Source organism: Larus michahellis, chromosome 8 (genome assembly GCF_964199755.1).
Source record: "Larus michahellis chromosome 8, bLarMic1.1, whole genome shotgun sequence".
Taxonomy (NCBI): domain Eukaryota; kingdom Metazoa; phylum Chordata; class Aves; order Charadriiformes; family Laridae; genus Larus; species Larus michahellis.
In genome coordinates, this window is record NC_133903.1 from 50,750,962 (window position 1) to 50,768,727 (window position 17,766).

At 42.0% G+C, this 17,766-nt stretch overlaps 1 protein-coding gene across 7 annotated transcripts in view; it reads left to right on the forward strand.

The window, feature by feature from the left end:
• Positions 1 to 1,838: 1,838 nt before the first annotated feature.
• Positions 1,839 to 17,766, forward strand: part of SHISAL2A (shisa like 2A) — a 59,423-nt gene continuing 43,495 nt past the window's right edge. For 5 of the 7 annotated variants that reach the window (XR_012588596.1, XR_012588595.1, XR_012588594.1 and 2 more), the window contains exons 1-3: positions 1,933 to 2,237; positions 10,161 to 10,300; positions 16,595 to 16,673. Coding sequence is in view for 1 of the 7 variants with exons in the window: in XM_074596728.1 (XP_074452829.1) it covers positions 2,056 to 2,237; positions 10,161 to 10,300; positions 16,595 to 16,626 (354 nt within the window). In the remaining 6 variants the exon portion in view is untranslated. Of the gene's footprint in view, positions 2,238 to 10,160; positions 10,301 to 16,594; positions 16,674 to 17,766 lie in introns of all 7 variants that reach the window. The other 2 variants (XM_074596728.1, XR_012588599.1) reach the window with 2 other exon arrangements.

Consider the following 17,766-nt stretch of genomic DNA (forward strand, 5'->3'; position numbering starts at 1 on the left):
ACACTATTAACATAACTGACATAAAAAGGCTGCCTTCTGGTTCTTGGTAACCATTTTCCTGTACCTATTCTGAATAAATTAATCCTCAATTTTATCATAAAACAATTGATCTGATTATATCTGATTTCATCTGAACAACACAGGTGATCAAATTACGACTCTCATAAAACCTCATAGTAATCTGGCCTTTTTTTTTGTTAATGTTCAATAGCCATTGATTCCTCCTGGTCTCCCAGGAGTTTTTGCTCCAGCCACGTCATTGTCATTCATCATCTCACTTTTTGTAGTGTAAACATCAAGTGTTAAGCCTGGTTTTGAGGTCCCTAAAGTCAAACTCTCAAATTGCTCAACCTTAAGGCACCCAACAGTTGAATAATTTGAATCTTCCCTGGGTATTCACGTATACATCTAAGTATCAGGAAGACAAATCTGTAATTCAGCAGAGTCTGACTGAATTTCTGCATTAATTTCAATTGGTACTAAGTCAGGGTTGATTTCACAAAATAAAATCAGCCAAGCATCTGGAGAATACTTATACTTTTTAGCAAGTACAGCCAAACCCCCTCATGGTAGGGGGACTGTATGTAGCATGGAAGATATCAGTGTCAGGGGTGTAGGTGACCGCTAAAAGGCTCTGACCAGCATCACCTGGGTCCTCACCACACCCACACCCTCTGCTCATTGGTCCAGAAGCCACATTTAAGCTCCTGCCAGGGCAGCCTGCCCTTCTCTAAACTATGCCAGAGGTATGCTTGTGCTCAGTCCTGTCTCCTGCTGGCCTGGATTGCTTGCTGGTCCTCCTGGATGAATTTAGACCTGTGCTGTAGGCAACTTGCCTCCTGTCCTGTTGCCTGATGGACCCTAGACTTGACTCAGTATCTTAACTTGCCTGGGACTGCTGATAGCGCCTGTCACTGTCACCAGCCTGGTAATGTTCAGATCCTGCAGGACTGCACCCTGGTCGGTGAGGACACTGCCCTTCCCTAAGCTGCCATCATTCCTGGCTCTTGCTGTTGCCTGACAGTCAGCTAGAAGACATGAAACTCCCACTTGTCTGGAGTTCATCTCAAGGGAAGACCTGAAATTGAAATGCAAAGTGTTAGTTGAATTAATGGAGTCTTATTAATTCAAATCAAGCTCTATCAATATCACATGACTTCCCTTTTCTCTCTAAAACCTGAACTTTTCCTTGAGGAGGTCACTTGTGTGGCAAAGCGCTTGGTCCAGGCTCTCTTGTAATGTAGAGAGGAGACTGACTGAGGACTGGGTTCTTGGAGGGGGCAGCACCATTGCTCCCCCGGAGGCTTTTTATTATCCTTCTTTCCATGAGCCAAGTCACATGTAGAAGTGCATAGGGCATGCATGTGTGTTATCCTGAGGTGAGATATCTACCCATCTTTCCCTCTGGAAAATTTGCAGGCTCATTTGTGCAGGTAACAGAATGACTGCTTGGGTCCCACTTTTTAAAAATAAAATGGTCTAAAATGCCAAAAGGAAATGCCCTCTGAAAAGAGTAGGAGACTGGTCTCTCAGAAACATTAAATTATGTGGAGTTTTTACCTCTCATAAAGGCAAGGTGTCCTGAGCCCAACTGAACTCCATTACCTCCCTGCTCTGGCTTTCCTGAGACCCCACCGAGGCTGATGGGTGAGGGCGGACCCCCGAAGTCTCCCCTCGACGTGGGGCCCAGCGCTGAGGGAAAACCAAGCCCCAGCGGAGAGACGCTGGGGTGCCGCCTTTAAGGTGAGCAACGCCGGGGGTGGCCAGCCCCACACGGCCCTCTCTCTCCCTCCCCCGCAGGGCGGGAAACGCTCCGCTCCCTCCCTCACCTCAGGGCGCGGGCGGCTCTCGCCGCTCCCCGCCTCGCGGCGGACCCCCGGGGCGGGGGGGACGCGGCGGCTCCCGCTCGACGCCTGCCCCGCTCTTCGCCGCTGCCAGCGCAGCCCCCTCGCCCGCCCGAGCTCCGCCCGCCCGCCGCCCCACCTCCCGCCCGGGTGCCGCCGGAGCCGACGCGCCGGGCAGCCCGGCGGGCGGGCGGGCGGCCGCCGCCGCACCATGAGCGCGGAGTGCAGCAGTTACCTCAACGCCGACAAGGTGCTGGTGAGCGGGTTCATCTGCCCGCGGACCGGCGGCGACGCCCGCGCCGTGTACTGCTGCGGCTTCCAGGACGTCAAGTACTGCTGCGATGACCCCCACAGCTTCTTCCCCTACGAGCATAGCTACATGTGGTGGCTCAGGTAGGGGAGCGGCGGCACCCACCCTGCCCCGGGCCCGGTCCCTCATGGCGGGCGGCGGGGTGGCTGCGGGCGGGCCAGGCTCGGCGGCCCCGCGGGGGCGGGAGATCCGAGTTCACCCGAGCTTGGTTCGTGTTTCTGAGGTACTTGTAGCCGGGCGCTCTCAGGCTGTCTCTGTCCCGCTGAGAGTACCGGTGGAGCTGCAGCTGCTGCCCTGAGGGACTTCTGCTTGCGCCAGGTTGGTTTCTGAAAGAAATAACTGGTGGTCTCTGTAAGGGAGCGCTGGGAAATGCTCGGTGCCTGTGTACAGAGCATCCAGAGCGTCCCTCCCTCCTCTCGGCGTGAGGGGAATGGCTGTTTTGGGGCCTGAGTAAGATCCTGCATGCATAAAGTTCCCAATGACTTCAGCCACTTTTCAGTGTGTCTAGTAAGACACTACGTAACTTTCCACTTGGAAGATGGTGGATGGACTTGGGCTCTCCTGGGTCAGCGCAGGGTTCACTTGGCTCCCACTGGATCTCCAGCAATGGCTCTTAGAGCTGCACACAGCCAGCAGGGCTGCTTTTTGTGCCCAGTTCCCCACAGGCTCTTCAGCATCCATGCCTGGCTCTGTCAGGGTGTTAGTACAGTTCTGCATCGTGCTTTCACCGTCTTTTTATGGACTTGTTATCCCTGATGTTGTCTAATCCCTTTCTGGACTTGCTTCTGCTCTCTGCTTCTGCACCCCTGGCGGCAGCAATCACTACCCGCTGTTTGATGATATATCCTTTTATCTGTTTTGTACTGTTTCCTACTAGTTTTCGGGAGTGCCCTCTAGTATTAGTATTGTGAGATTTGGTGAACAACAATTGTGTGTTCAGTTTATGCACAGTGTTTAAAATTTGGTAAGTGTTTGCATCAGTTCTCAGCTTTCACCACTCCAAATGGAACAGTCTTAGTCCTTTTGGATTGTCATTGAGGCAGAGGCTATTTCCCACTGATCATTTTAGTCGCACCTCATCTATACTGTTTTTCACTCCACAACGCTGCTTTTAGAGGTGCATAATCTGGAGCTGCGTGCTCAAGATGTGGGTACGGCAAGGTTTTACAATGGCAAAATGCTGCCTTCGGTCTTGCTCTCAAAAATCTGTCCTGTTGGTGGCCAATGTTTTGTTGATGTCTTTGGCTGCTGCTGCACATTGACTTTGTGATTTCAGTGAGCTGTCACTGATGACTCTCAAACTTTTCTTGAGTTCAGAACTGCCCAAGTTCGTTGTCATGTAAGCTTGGTTTTCTTTATTTATACATTACATTATGTATTATGTACACTGAAACTCATCTGCATCGCTTTTGCCTGCTCACTTATTTTTCTACAAATCTTCTGGCATTCTTTACCCTCGTAGTGTTGTATCACTTGTAGGGGCTTAGGATCATCAGAAACTCAGATTTCATTCTTCTCCAGGTTGTAGATGAAGACACTGAATAAAATCAGCATCAGCACTGATCTCTGTGCTATTTCCTTATATTGAAAAGGGACCACTCAGCTATATGCTTTGCTCTTTATTCTTTTAATCAGCCTTGAACTTATATCAGAATCTTTTCCCTAATCCTGTGTCAGTTCAGTCTTCCTAGTCCTACCTTCAGTGCGGGGCTTTGTCAAGGGCTTTTTGAAAAATCTGACTTTATCCACTGGGTTCCTTTATCCATCTGCTTATTGACACTTCATAGACTCCATCAGGTTAACAAGGCAGTATCTTCCCCTCCTAGTAATGCTGACTCTTTAATGAAAGATTTTATGTCAGGACGCAGCAAGTGCCAGCAGCTTCCTGAGGAGAGAGTGTGGTAATGAGGTGGATGGGGGTAGTGGCTTCACCATCAAAGGACCCGTCCCTCATATCCAGGTAAGGTGAGTGGAGCAAGCCTGGTCATCGTGGCTTGGGGATAATAGTCAGGGTCAGATGCAACCCAGACACACTCAGAGCCCTGACGTTGTGTTTAAACTACTGAAAAATTAAACTACTGAAAGATTAAGATAAAAAAGTTGTGCTCTTGCATCTGGATGAGATGTTGTAGTGAAGACGGTTAAAGCTTGATCTTTTCAGAAAGCACCTTAAAGAATTGAGTCCCATGAGAGGCTTTAATGAAGCACTCTGAAGGATCTTCCTTTACAGAGATTTTCTAGGGTCTGAAAAGTATGACTGCTTAGCCTCCACCTGGGTCAGATATTTGGGCCAAAACTTTGAAACTTCAGGATTTTTTCTTTTTTTTCTTTTTTTCACCCCCCTCCCCCCTTTGCGATGGCCCTAAGCTGCTAAAGGGATCCAAGTAAATTGCAACTTGTGGGATTTTGGTTGTGCTTAAATTCTGCCATAACTGTCTATACCCATCATAGATAAGAGATGAATAAATACACTTTACCTCTCTAAGCAAAGTTACTGAGTGGTTAGAATTGAAATTTTGGTTTTCCGAAGTGTTTTCTGGTTACAAATCAGACCACAATTTTTAGTTACTAACACACTGGAAACGCTACGGTATTGCAGCACTTTGTATATATTTGCACGTGATAGTTCCATTAGGAGTTTAAGGAAAACATAAAAATAACATTTTCTGGTCTCTCAGAATGTTTTTGTGATCACTGCCTTGCTTGTCTTTGTCTTGGACTGTCACTTTTATCAGTATGTAACAACCATATGTTAAAATAATCCTTCAAATGCTTCTTACAGCTTTTGAGGACACACTTTTAAGACTTGAAACCCTTAAGACTTAAAACTGTTTAAGAGTTAGCCAAACCAGCCAAGGTAAGTCAGGAGATCGAACGTACTGAGGAAGGGAAAGGAGTTGGAAGCTCCGATGGGGAAATTGTTGCAGGTTTTGCTTTACTCCAGAGCTTTAAGTTTCTCATCCTAAATCTTCGTTTGCTTGACTCCCCCGTTAATTTGATAGCGGTGACTGAATGCACTACCAAGTGGTTGGTGGTATGTCAGGATTTACTTCTGTTTGGTGACACACAAGGTAGAATTTCAGGAAGCTACTGCATATTTCTCCTGTGTTTTTCCTGCTGTGGGAGATGCGTTGCCAGACCACTTGGCAGTCAGCTCTGATGAAAGCAGTTCATAGAGAAACCAGCAGCCTAGGCAACCTGAAGCAATAGTCGCTTGCAGGCCTATGCTATTCTTTTTTTGCCAAATCACTACTGCCTGTACGATGTTTAGAGCTATACACTGGACTATCCCCTAGCAGCAGTATTTGAAAAGTGCATCCTAACACCTGCTGTACTGGGAGCTGCTGGACGATCATAAATAATTGACCATTGAACAACTCTGACACATTTCATACTTTGCCTTGAATTTATTATCTGTAATTAATATTATTTACTCGCTTATCCTTTTTTTTTTGCTGGTACTGAAAAATCAAATAGTATAGCATCTTTTTTTTTTTTTTGTTAGAGCAGCCTAGCTTCTTTTTCCACATTTCTTGTAAAACTGACCTCAGTAAAGAAGAGTGAGGGATGTGGGTTTTTTCTATCTTCTTACAGCAGTCAGGAGCCCACGGAACAAGAGAGAGAACATTAGTAAGAGGCAGGGGTGTACAAAATTCACCGGAAGGTTACGCAGCTTTTGAAACCACAAAACAAGATGCTATAAAACACCAGTGAGCAAAACATTGAACAGCTCACCCTTCAGAGACGTGTGCTGTGTGTGTACGTGCAGTCATCACGACATCTACTTTACCTCCAAAACTGAGTGGAAGGGGAGAAATGCTGACCGTGTAGTATTGGTAATGAACTGTGATGCAGTTAGGTTCAGTCAGCACTCTTTTGTTTTCTCGTTGTTTCAAAATATCTTTGAATTATTTTTGTCACTGTTCAATTAGGTTTTATTTTGCAAATTGAATGGCTTCTTTCAGTATCAAACAGAATTACAGTATCCATTCCAAATCCATTCCTTTTATAAGTTTCATGTAATATTACATTTTTGATTAAAACTCGGGCAGGCCAAGTATAGATTTTATTAAAAATGCTTTATTAACTAATACCCGTAGAACCATGCTGTAGCTAAGCTTTGCTTAGCTGTACAGATCTCTAGGAGTCTGTTTTGGCTTTCCAAAGTAGCAAGTCTTTTTTCTTGTATGCCCATTCTTCCAGTCTTCTGGGAATATTTATCTGTTTGCTTTGCAAATCCTACGTACAACACGTCACTGCAGCAATGGCATTAGGAACATTTGATTCACTCAGATGCAGATGACTCATGAGCTTCCTTTTAATTTATCGGTGGACATACTGCATCTGCTTAGCCAATATTTAAATTTTTCCTAGCTGTTGTTGGTGTGGACGGACTAATTTTATGGACTAAAAATAACTGTAGGTGGATGATGCTGAGCTTCCTCTGACAGAAATGTCGATGACCCACTAATCAGCTCTCTAGACAGCAGCATGGGGAGCCCTGGGGAGTCTGATGATGGAGCAGAGCCTCTCTGCTCTGTAGAGCCTGTGGCTGTGCAGAGATGTGTGGCAAGTGTGTATGTGTCACTTGGTGTAATAGCAGTAGGAGCATCAGTGAAATGGGTGGTATAGCTGTACCTTTACTGTATGTAGAAAGTAACTTGGGAGAGTTTTGCGTTGGTTTTTTTTTGGTCTGTGGTCTTTCTTCGCTATGAGGGTAGTGAGACACTGGAACAGGTTGCCCAGAGAAGCTGTGGATGCCCCATCCCTGGAGGTGTTCAAGGCCAGGCTGGATGGGGCCTTGAGCAACCTGGTCTAGTGGGATGCATCCCTGCCCAGAGCAGGGGGTTGGAACTAGATGATCTTTAAGGTCCCTTCCAACCCAAACCATTTCATGATCTTCTATCAAAGTTAGCATTGCTTGTGTTGCCTTTATTGCCGTTTTTATGCTAGATCATCATTTTGGGGGTGGGTAGGTTGTTAATGCAGAGGTTTTTGCTTAGTAATGAGGCCACAGCTGTGAGCAAGAGTGACTTTTATTTTGCCTGTTTAATATCTCTGCTGTCGGAAGACTGATCTTGAAGACACACCCTGAGGCCTGTAGACTTTAATGATAGCAGACGTGGACTTTAAACACCTAGTATTTCAGGTAAAGATAAGAAGATGGCAAAATGTTTTTAGCAACAGCTTTTCTAGATGGATATGCAGCACCACAGTAGTTGTTGTAGAATGTAGGGGACATGCTGAAGGGCTGTCTTTATTTTCAGAGGAGGTTGATCATTAAAATGATCAATGGTCATAGTTACTTTGGTGTTTTGCTTCTGATAACCATTTTCACTATAAAAAAAGAAAGAAAAGATTGTGCTCTGGTTAAGACACTTCAGAGTTCAGAGCTGTGGAAGGCATGCTAAATTCCTCTGAATTAATTCAATAAATTAAGAAACAACCCCCTACCCCCAAAATTTAACCCAAAATTAACTTTAAAGAAATTAATTTTACATTCCAAGAGGGTTGATGGCTTCAGCACATTGAGAAAAATCTGGTGTTGAAACATTATGTTTAAAAAGAGTATATACAAACAGAATCTTATTTTCTGATTGATTTAGGAAGTGCGATCCAGGGTTTGGTTTTCTGATGCTGATCTCCATGTTTTGGATGAGATCTTTTCATATGGCTGCTGGAGCATGAAAAGCATTTTTAGTGGCAATAACCTATAAGTTGTAGGAAATACTAGAGAGTTCCCTAGGAACTGCTTTTCTTACCTTTGCCATTTGTAACTCACAAAGCATCTCTCACAAGTTATGGGAATGAAGATGCATTGTGCTGTACAATACACAACTGTACTGTTAATGTCACATTCTACAACTCATGGAGGAGAGCTACAACCAAGAAGTAATATATAGCCAAATAGAAAAAAATATAGTCATTAATATGTACTTGATCTATTTAGTTTTAGGACAGCTGATTCTGCTTAATGTTTGGGTAATGGTGAGCAACCTCTTTTGTCCCGCACTGCAGACTGTTATTTAAAAGGAATCTTAAAATAGGGCTAATACTGTCATGACAAAAAAGCACAAATACCTTTTTCTGAAAAGCCTTTGGGTTTTTATTACATCCTCAAATAGATTCAGCTGTGGAGATCATTCTTAGCTTGATGGCTGCTGACCTCAGCCCCTGTAGTGTATTTCTTCTGTTTTGTTCATTTGGGTCAAGGTGTTCCAAGTGAAAATGCAAAAATGGTGCTAGAACCCAGATGAGACCTCTGACTGTAAGGACATAATCAAATTCCATATTAAGCAGAGTATTGCTTGCCTGTAAGTTTTGTTTGAGACAAAAAATAAGGACAAATTTGCTTAATACATGCATATACAAACAAACATATAAGGACACTCTAGTTCATGCAGATGATAAATACCATGAAAAATCTTCATCAGGGCAAAGCTATTCTTTCCAGAACCAATCATTTTGCTGATAACGAATTATTTTAGTTGTGTGTGTGACACTAAATGTTGCACAAACTTCATTAGTGGGTCTGAGTGGTAACTAATGAGAACTGCATCTTAAAGTCATACCGATATCTGCTGTTCTCATCTTGCTGATCTTAAGAGTTTCTCCCATAGACATGTCTGTCTACTGGTGTTATGGGAGCTTGTAGAGAAGCTTTGCAGTAGCTTGAATGTAAAATTCATAAAAACATCCCGAGGCACAATTCTTCTCATTTTTCTGCAAGGCCACAGTAGAAGTGACTTCTCACTGATAGCGGTGATACATAAAGGTATTTTTATCACTAGAGGATGGGTTTGTAGAATTTAAGATGTTCATCTCTCTTCTGTCCTTTCTACATCTGTCAAAACTGTAAATGCACCAGAGCAGTAATAGTAGGATTCTTGATCCTTGGACTCTCTTCATCTATGACCAAAAGGCCACTGTTTAATTTCACCAGAAGTCAGTGTCTTTGGCTTGGGCTGTAGAACAGAGGACTGGAACACTGAAGGCACCAAATGTCCCAGGAGAGGATAGCAAATGATAGCTAGACTGTATTGCAATCAGTTCTTTATTTCATCGTGACAATTTTGTATTAGGAAAAGACTTGAAAAGAAGGGCGGAAATAAGGAAACTACTAAAGAGGTTTCTGTGTATATACATACACTGTCTCACCAAATGTCTATGGAAGCAGTATAAAGTAGTATCTATCCTGCAGAAGTAGTTTCTTGATAAAATCTAAATAAACTGCTGTATGTTTGGCCTCCTGAAAATTCAGTGCCTCCTCCTATGATGCCTTTGATATTGTGTATAAATTAATTCATCTTTAGTTTTCCTTTTACCCTGAAAAAGATCATGGAAGAACGTCTCCAATCTTGATTAGAGATTTATTACATTAACACAAACCACAACAGCGATAGCAATACTCCACCCTGCTCTACAGAGCTGCTAACAGAATTGAATAACATGGCTTGCATGTTTTATAGCCCATTTTTTATGGGCATGTCATCCTTGGGGGAAGTCTGACAAACATACTTTTTTTCAGACTGAAAAATATAGCTTTAATAGTCGTGGTGTTTGAGGAAAAAGGAGTTTGCATGGGCTGCCTGGAGCTCTGGAATCCCTCTTTGTGTGTACATGTGATATTTATGTGATAGTAAGCTTATCTGGGAATATGTACTGCATTGGATCTCACTGATGCCAGTTACTGTGTGAAGTTATTTTTGATTTTCATAAACACAGTTTTAATCAGACTCAGGAGTAGTATGCATAGGTAACATGAAACGTCACCGAGGGCCAGATGTTCAGCTGCTGTGTGATGACATTGACCCTGCTGAGGGCAGTGAAATAATTCCAGTTTATGCAACTTAAGTATTGAGCTCTAAACTTTTGTGTACAGTAAAAATATACACTCACTCTCCTACCTGAGTACAGATAACCTCCGGACATCATCCTGACCATTGTTTTAATGGGCGTTCCAGGCTGTTTATACACTGAATTTCTTTGTTTTTCTCTCTTCCTAGCGTTGGAGCACTCGTGGGACTGTCGATAGCAGCAGTGGTCCTCTTTGCTTTTATCATCACTGTGTGTGTTCTCTGTTATTTGTTCATCAGCACGAAGCCACGCAGCAAACTGGATACTGGTTTAAGCTTACAGATGGCAGGTAAGACCAGTTGTTATTGACAAACATTATCTCCTGCAGAGGAAAAGCCTTATTCTGTCTTTAAATGGATGCGGAGGAATCCAACAGTGTGTATTTTCTTTCTGATGGGGACCTCAAGATATAGTCAAGCTATCTTGCTGTTTTACTTTCTGAATGAAATCTGTGCCAAACGAAAAAATTTAACACAAACTCAATATATTTATTTAGTAGTAGAAAAAGCGTAAAACTTCTCAATACTGAGTAATGGTGCAACAAAAAGTCCCTTTATCAAGAAGAGGCTTAATCAGTTAGTTGCTCTGGATTTCCTGTTAAGAGTACATAAACATATAGTAGTGATTTAATTCTAGGAATAAGAATATCAAAAGAGATTTTAAGTGTATTTTCTCGTGACAGGGAGAGGGCATTCTTTTTTTCTTTCTTCCTAACATAGGATCCAGTCTTTGAAATCTAAGACTCTGCTTCAGTCCCAGGAGTCCATACTTTCGTGCCCAAACTGTATCAGTGGATGCCTGCAGGAACAGTGCATGTAGCCAGCGCTAGCACACTGGCGTGGAAAAACCTGTGGCTGCTGCTCTATTTCACTACACTTGTGAAATCTGACTGCAAGTTTTGATGGTGGGATGGGGTGTGATAAATTTCGCCCTTTGTTTTGGACTTCATAAAATGTTTAAATGTGGCTTTAGTAGTTCATCAGTAAAGGTGCAGGAAGTTATTTAGGCCTTGGAAGTTCAGCAAGTTCAAAAAGGGGAATAATTCTCAGGAAAAAGTCCCCTCACCTGAAATTTTTTCTTTTTTTTTTTTTTTACTAGTTTTTAAAATGCTTCCATACCTGCATGGCAATAAATGACCAATGAGTTACTGTAATTATAGCCTATTATAAATCAGTACGCCCCCTCCTGAGTGTCTGGTTAACACAGTCCACTTCATATCAAACTTCCTATGTCTTGTTTTGTTCTACAGAGAATGCAGGTTTTGGTCTAAAAGCAGTTTATTGGGCTGTCAGGCAATGCAGACTCTCCTTTTGGAGCCACATGAGCGGAGCAAGCTGCTGAAGTGAAAGTCACACGTTCAGCAAACTGCTACTAATCTGCGAATTGAAAACTTCACACCTGTCCTGGAGAGAGGGAGTGGAAATAAGACCTGCTACCTAGAAAGGCCTAAATAAAATCTTGGGTGGGATTAACAAAATGCCTAGTGATCTTTTACAAGATGGTTGTGTTCTAATTATAAATTGGCATTATGCTTTTGAACGTGTTGCCATATAACTTCTTCCCTCAGGTTTTCCTGATACAGCATCAGCTCTTAATCCATTGCCAGGACAGCAGTGCTGGTTTTTTCTCATGCTTTGTATTTTTGTGCCAGACCTGTTTGGCATATGGGGAGCTGGGAAGGAGGCAGGTGCTGTTGCACCGCTGCTGCCAAGTGATTCCATCTTTCTCTGCAGACTCGAACCCTGCTGCAAAACCACATCCTGCTTTGGCATTAGAAATCTTTCCTCCCTTCCTATTGTAAGGTGAACAGCATCCCAAGATCCCCTACTGATGGCCCAGTGTTCACATAGGCATCCTGTCTCGCGATTCCAGGTCTTAAGATTCCAGGAAGCTGAGAGATCTTTGGTTTTTCCTAACCATCTCCTGTGCTGTTTTGAGCTTTATTCAGACTGCATTACTTTGTATTTAAACACTGTTTTGACTTTGCTTTCATCCTGTGTTTTTCACTTTTATTATTCTGCTTCTTAGGGTGCTTTGAATGACAATGATTTCACATCTAAATTCTGATAGCTTTAGCTGTTGATGAGGTGGACTGCCAGAAATTGAAAGCCAGTTACTTTGCCAAGGTTGAGATCTTTGAAAATGTTGGAGGATTTCATTGCCAAGCCTGAGTGCTTATCTTCATCGTACTAGGGTTTCTTTTGCATGGAAGTCATGCAAGGTGTGAGTATCTTATGAGATGGCTGGTTAGCTGCTTTCAGGCCTGAGGAACATTAAGAGCAGCCTCTCCTGCTTTTTCAGTTCTTCTGAGATTTGAGCATAATCATGTATAGGCAATAAAAATTAATTACAAAAAATTAAAACAGTTTTTAGAAGCTTCAGAAAATTTTAGGCCTGAGGACTGAGTTTTTACTGTGAACTCAGTTCAGCCCTGCTTTTTCTGAACTAGTGTAATCTTGTCTTGAGGTGAAGGCTGTGTCACACATTAGGTGGTGTGCAACGTCTGTACCCCTGGAGCATTCAGAGAGCACTCATTTATGAAAGCAATATTTTTTATTATATTCAGTTTCACCCGTGGTATATCAGCTCAGTTGGAGTTTTGTATTTCATTAAACATACAATTGATTATTGTATGCCTTTCCTCCCGCCTGTAATAGTCAAAGTTGGTCATTGTTCTGTGGGCTCATCCAAGATCTCCTAAATATAGAAGTGGAATTGTTGAATGTTTACAGAAATAATTGCAAGATCAATCAGAAATCTAACAATAAACTGGATGTGTGCCCTTTGTTAAAGTTTCTGATTCTGCAAAAGGCAGATCAGCTGGAATTTGCCTCTATTTAGCCTTGAAGAAATGGTCTGCGATAGCATCAATACAGATATTACATACGGGGTTCCTGAGTTAGTGAAGCCTGCTGTTAGCCCTTGCAAAAATTAACATTTTAATCTGAGAACTGAATTTTAGGAAAAATGAGCTCAGTCACTGATGTAGATCAGGAGTAACTACTTAAATGTTAATGGAATTATACCGATAGAAACTGTTGTTACTAATTCCTATTTGTAGTATCATATTGTAGAGTGCAGGGTAGATCCTTTATATGCAAGACAGTGTGTACCGCCAAAATAGTTTAGAGTCTAGTTTCTTATCAGATCTAATATTTCTCAATGAAAAGCAGCAATGTACTTTATTTACCTTTTTCAACGAAATCCTCCCCTTTGACAGCCAGAATCTCAGCTCTTTATACATTGCTTTCGTATTGTTTGCACTCTGCTTCAAAATGCAAGGTTCACCTAGGATTCGGAGTGTGGGTTAATGGTCTGCCTTACTGAAGCATCCAAGAGCTTCATAGTTTTTCCTCTATTTATCCTTACAGCTACCTTTCTGAAATAGGGGGATGCTATTAACCCCATCTTACAAGGAGCAGCACTGCAGGGAAGTGTCTTTTTTTTTTTTAATGCTTTGTGTGTCAGTCTAGACATTAATGTTCAGTGGAATTTTGAAAGGACATCACTCACCAGAAGACCTTTGTCCTTTTGCTTATGATGTCTCTAAAAACATGGCTCTAAGACTAGCTTGACACAGGAATTCTGTGGTACAGAGAACTGAACCATGCTTTTTGAGACTAAGGTGAGTATTCAGCTCATTGGAGCATACTTAGCATAGTGAACTTGCTTTTTGATCATACATGTTGCTCAGTAAGCTCTGTTTGAGAGAAAGGATTTTTCACTGAACTCATTGTAGGTGGTTCTGTTTCTCCCATGTGAAGGCTGGACACCTACAAAAGTGTTTCTTCTTGGTAAATGAAGGCCCCAAAGAAATCCAAGCCCCAAGAATACAAATGATACAGATTTTCCCAAGATGAAAGGGAATTTGGTCATATGCTTTGTTCTCCTTCTAACCATAAAACTTCTCTTTGTGCAAAAGCTTTGAGAACTTGCGGCCTTGCAAATTACTCAGAAGTGCTGGGGAAAATGTACTTTAATAGAAGAGATTAATTTTTTGTTCTTACAAAGCAGTGACAACTCAGCTTGAAAAATAGCCAGATGGCCTTCCTGTCCCTATTTCTCTCCTTAATTAAAGGTTCATCAAGGGACACTATTCAAATATACAAATTATTAGATATTTTTGATGAAAAAGCACCAAATGCTCACACTTTCTCCTCCTTAGCTCAGCAAAATTACCTGATTCTATTGGTTCTGAAACCAAATAGCTGCTGTCTGAATTCAGAGACACTGTGCTTGGTTGTTGGAGTATGCATTGATAGCTTTGCTTTCTAGGTTTATCCATAATTTCCACTATATGGTCTTTCTGCAACTAGCCTGTTATGCTACTTTTCCCCTGTTAGGCTACTTTTCTCTTTGGCAGCCATCTGCCTCAGATATTCATATATGGGAAAAATCATCCAAATGGGCTCAACTATATAAAAAAAAACCCACAGATTTTCCTTTTAGGAAATGAAGAAATTTCCTATTTTGGAGCTGGAAATTCAAATTTAGTGGAAAGGATAACATTAGCTCAAAGTTACATCACTAGGAAGGATTAAATTTGGAAATGTTTAAATTGGACTACTTCGCTTTTAAATTTCCCAGACTTTCTTGTAGCAGTGAGTTTTTTGACGTTCATTAAGAGTCACGTATTTTTACTGCAAAGATACTCATAGATGCTGTAAACTGTTTTAGATATGAAATCTAGACACCCTGGAAACAGGGTGCCTTCCTCTATAACTGATAAGGAATTTTTTTTTTTACTTTTGGAGTTTCTGAAATAGGGGGATGCTATTTTTTTGATCACAGCTAAAATAACTCACTGAAAAGACTTGATTTCAACTAAGATCTTAGCTTAAATATTATTGTACAGATATTTTGACATGACAAACTATCAAATCCCATTTTGATATTTTGAAACCAAACTGCAGGTTTTTCAATTCAAACAATAACATGCAACTTTCAAAACATTTCAAAACAAAAAAATTCCTTTGCCCAATTTGCTTTGTTTCAATTTTTGTAACTGAAAATGTTAGAATCTCGACTTTTCATTCCTATTGGATATAGGGAACCTTTTTTAATCCCTTCCCCACACACTTCCTTGGACAGAAGTATCCTGCCCAGTTATGCTTTGCTTTTTTTTTCTCTTTTTCTCTGTGTTGGCCCAAGCACTGGGAAGGTGGAAAAAGAGGTCTAGAGGCTAATGGGAAATACAGGGAAACTCGGTTTGGGAGGAAGACTGATGAGCTCCATAAGGTGTCTTAGGTGCGAAGATGGAGCAAGGAGATGTTTTAGAGCCAGTAGATAAAGGAGAAATCGCAACTGAAAAGGATCTGGGTGTGCCTAGGAGCATGTGGAAGAGGTAGGGGGCTAATGGGGTTGAGAGCAGCAGAGCAGGGAGGACACGATGCTGATGCCGGAGGGGATGGAGAAGCTCCTGAGAGGGCCAGGGAGTGGGACAATGGCCATGGGTGGGCTGGAGAGCAAAGGCGGGGTGCATGGGGAGAGATATGAAGAGGGAGCCTTGCAGATGGGAAGCATGCATAAGGTGGGAACAACCAGAGACTTAGGGCAGAGAAGAGAGATAGGAGGGACTCAAAGTAAGAACTGAGGTGGCTGTTTGTGGAGACGGGGACTAGCATGGGAAGCATAATAGCAGAAAATTATGACTGGAAACAATGAGGAAAGCAGGAAGGGAATGAAACCGTGACTATAAGGTAAGAAAGAAAAGAGAGGAAGTTGAAAGTGTGGTCAGAAAAGTCTTTCCTTCTAGAGCTTTGCTTTCTCTGCTGTCAGCAGGTATCAGTGAAGACCACTGGCAGAGTATTTCTCACTTCTTGACAGTGACCCACAGCAGACTGCTTTTGCTTTGGTTGTTCTGATCAGTTGGGCAAACTCAAGTTGTCTGCACTGAATCTAAAGATTCCAGCTCTTCTGCACCGAGCAGGTGTCTGTGTCAGTTACCTTGTGGAATTTTAATGAACTATGTATTTTAACTGCTCTGGAAAACAATATTCAAATACTACTAAGTTTCAAAACCAAGCACTCAAAAGATGGGAGATGCCAGAACTTAAGATTTTGTGGGCAACTGGTGAAATGCCTAACTAAAAATTGCTTTATTTGTTTCTGTCATCCCTTCAGTCTTTCTGAAAAACCAGGATGACACTTCTTTCATGCAAAGGAGTATTGCGAGCCTCCCCCCATGCAGCGCTTTGGAAAGTGCAGTGAAGGCAATAGTGACTGATCATGTTTGGAGAGGAGTGAAAGTTTGAAATTTCTGATCTCTATTCTTGAATATGGGATATTTTCTGCTGTTTCTTTTAGGAGACTCTCTGATTTCCTGCTATAAGTCCTACTTCTATCACAGTGCTGCTGCCTTAAACTGCTTTTCATCTTATGTTTATTCTTTCTTAACACAAGTTAATAATAGGCTCAGGAATGGAAAGTGGAATGGCTGTGGTCCATCCCATCTGCTAAAGGTTGTACAGGAAGATTCCAGGAACTGGTTTTTTTAGTGCAGCAGGCACATCTATGTATTACTACTTGCAACTAAAAGAAGAATAATGCTGTCAGTTTTACTAAAAATGCTTTTGTTTTACAGACAGTGAGACTAGAGGGAGTTCAGTATGTTGAAAAACAGAGGCACTGGATGGATTCTACCAATGCTGTAACAAAAACAGGTACAGTGAGAACACTTCTTTTTATCTTGCTCTGTTGCATTTGTGTACCCTCAGCTCTGTTTTATATCTGGTGATGCAGATATGATAAGCATTTTTCAAAATGCTATGATTCTTTTTGTGGGTTTTTAGCTTTCTGACAAGTACTAGTGAACTGTCTCTGTTTGATCTACTTAGGCGTTGCTCTGATGCTATCCTTGCACAGGGAAGTATCTGCAGAGACTTGAACAGAGTCCTTCCGCAGAGAAATCTCTTGATTTATTTGTACATGAATATTCCTTCATGGTTGTGTGCCAGAGAAGATTACATTCCCCTTATGCTGTCTTTGTCCTTTCCCTGATGCTGTCCAGGATAAACCAGAGCTTACTAAGGAGGCAGCCATTGTAATTACCGTTCAAAACAAATTCTTTAGCAATGAACTGCTAGAAAGGCTCCTGTGTGACAAAGGGCAGTGAAGTATCTGGTGGGTAGTTTAGTCATATTCTGCTTCTTGGGGATGCTACCTACGAGTGCTGAGTCAAGTGTGATAGAGAACTGAAGAAGGTTATCTTGCAAGAAGTGAAGTTTATATGCTGACTTGATTTTTATGCTGAAATTGTGTTTAAAGGTCAAACTGCCTATGGCACAGACCATGCAAAATAATATTTAAAATATATGCTGTTACAGATGCATTGTACTTCAGACTTAAGAGGAATTTATGAATAATGCAAAAGACTTCAGATGGCACGAAACATGCATTTTACTTTCTGCAGGGGGTGAAAGCTCATGGTTAAACAGCCACAGAATGTGAGAATAGCCATAGATCAGCAATGTCTGTCACAGGAAAAAAAAAAAAGTGGGGCTGTTGGCTCAGCAGTTCTTCTTAGAAGAGCAGGAAAGTAAACGTGTCAGAGTTCCCTGCTTCATGTATTTTCTCTTATACCCTTAAAAAAAAGCCATTGTGCATCATAAGAGCAAATGCGTCTGTCTCAGAACTTTGTATTATCAGCATAACAGGTTGGTTTGGGCTGCTTGTCCTCAAATACTTAAGCGTAACAAAACTCATTTTGAAACTCTTAACCACCTCCACACATTATTTTTTTTTCTGCTGTTGCAA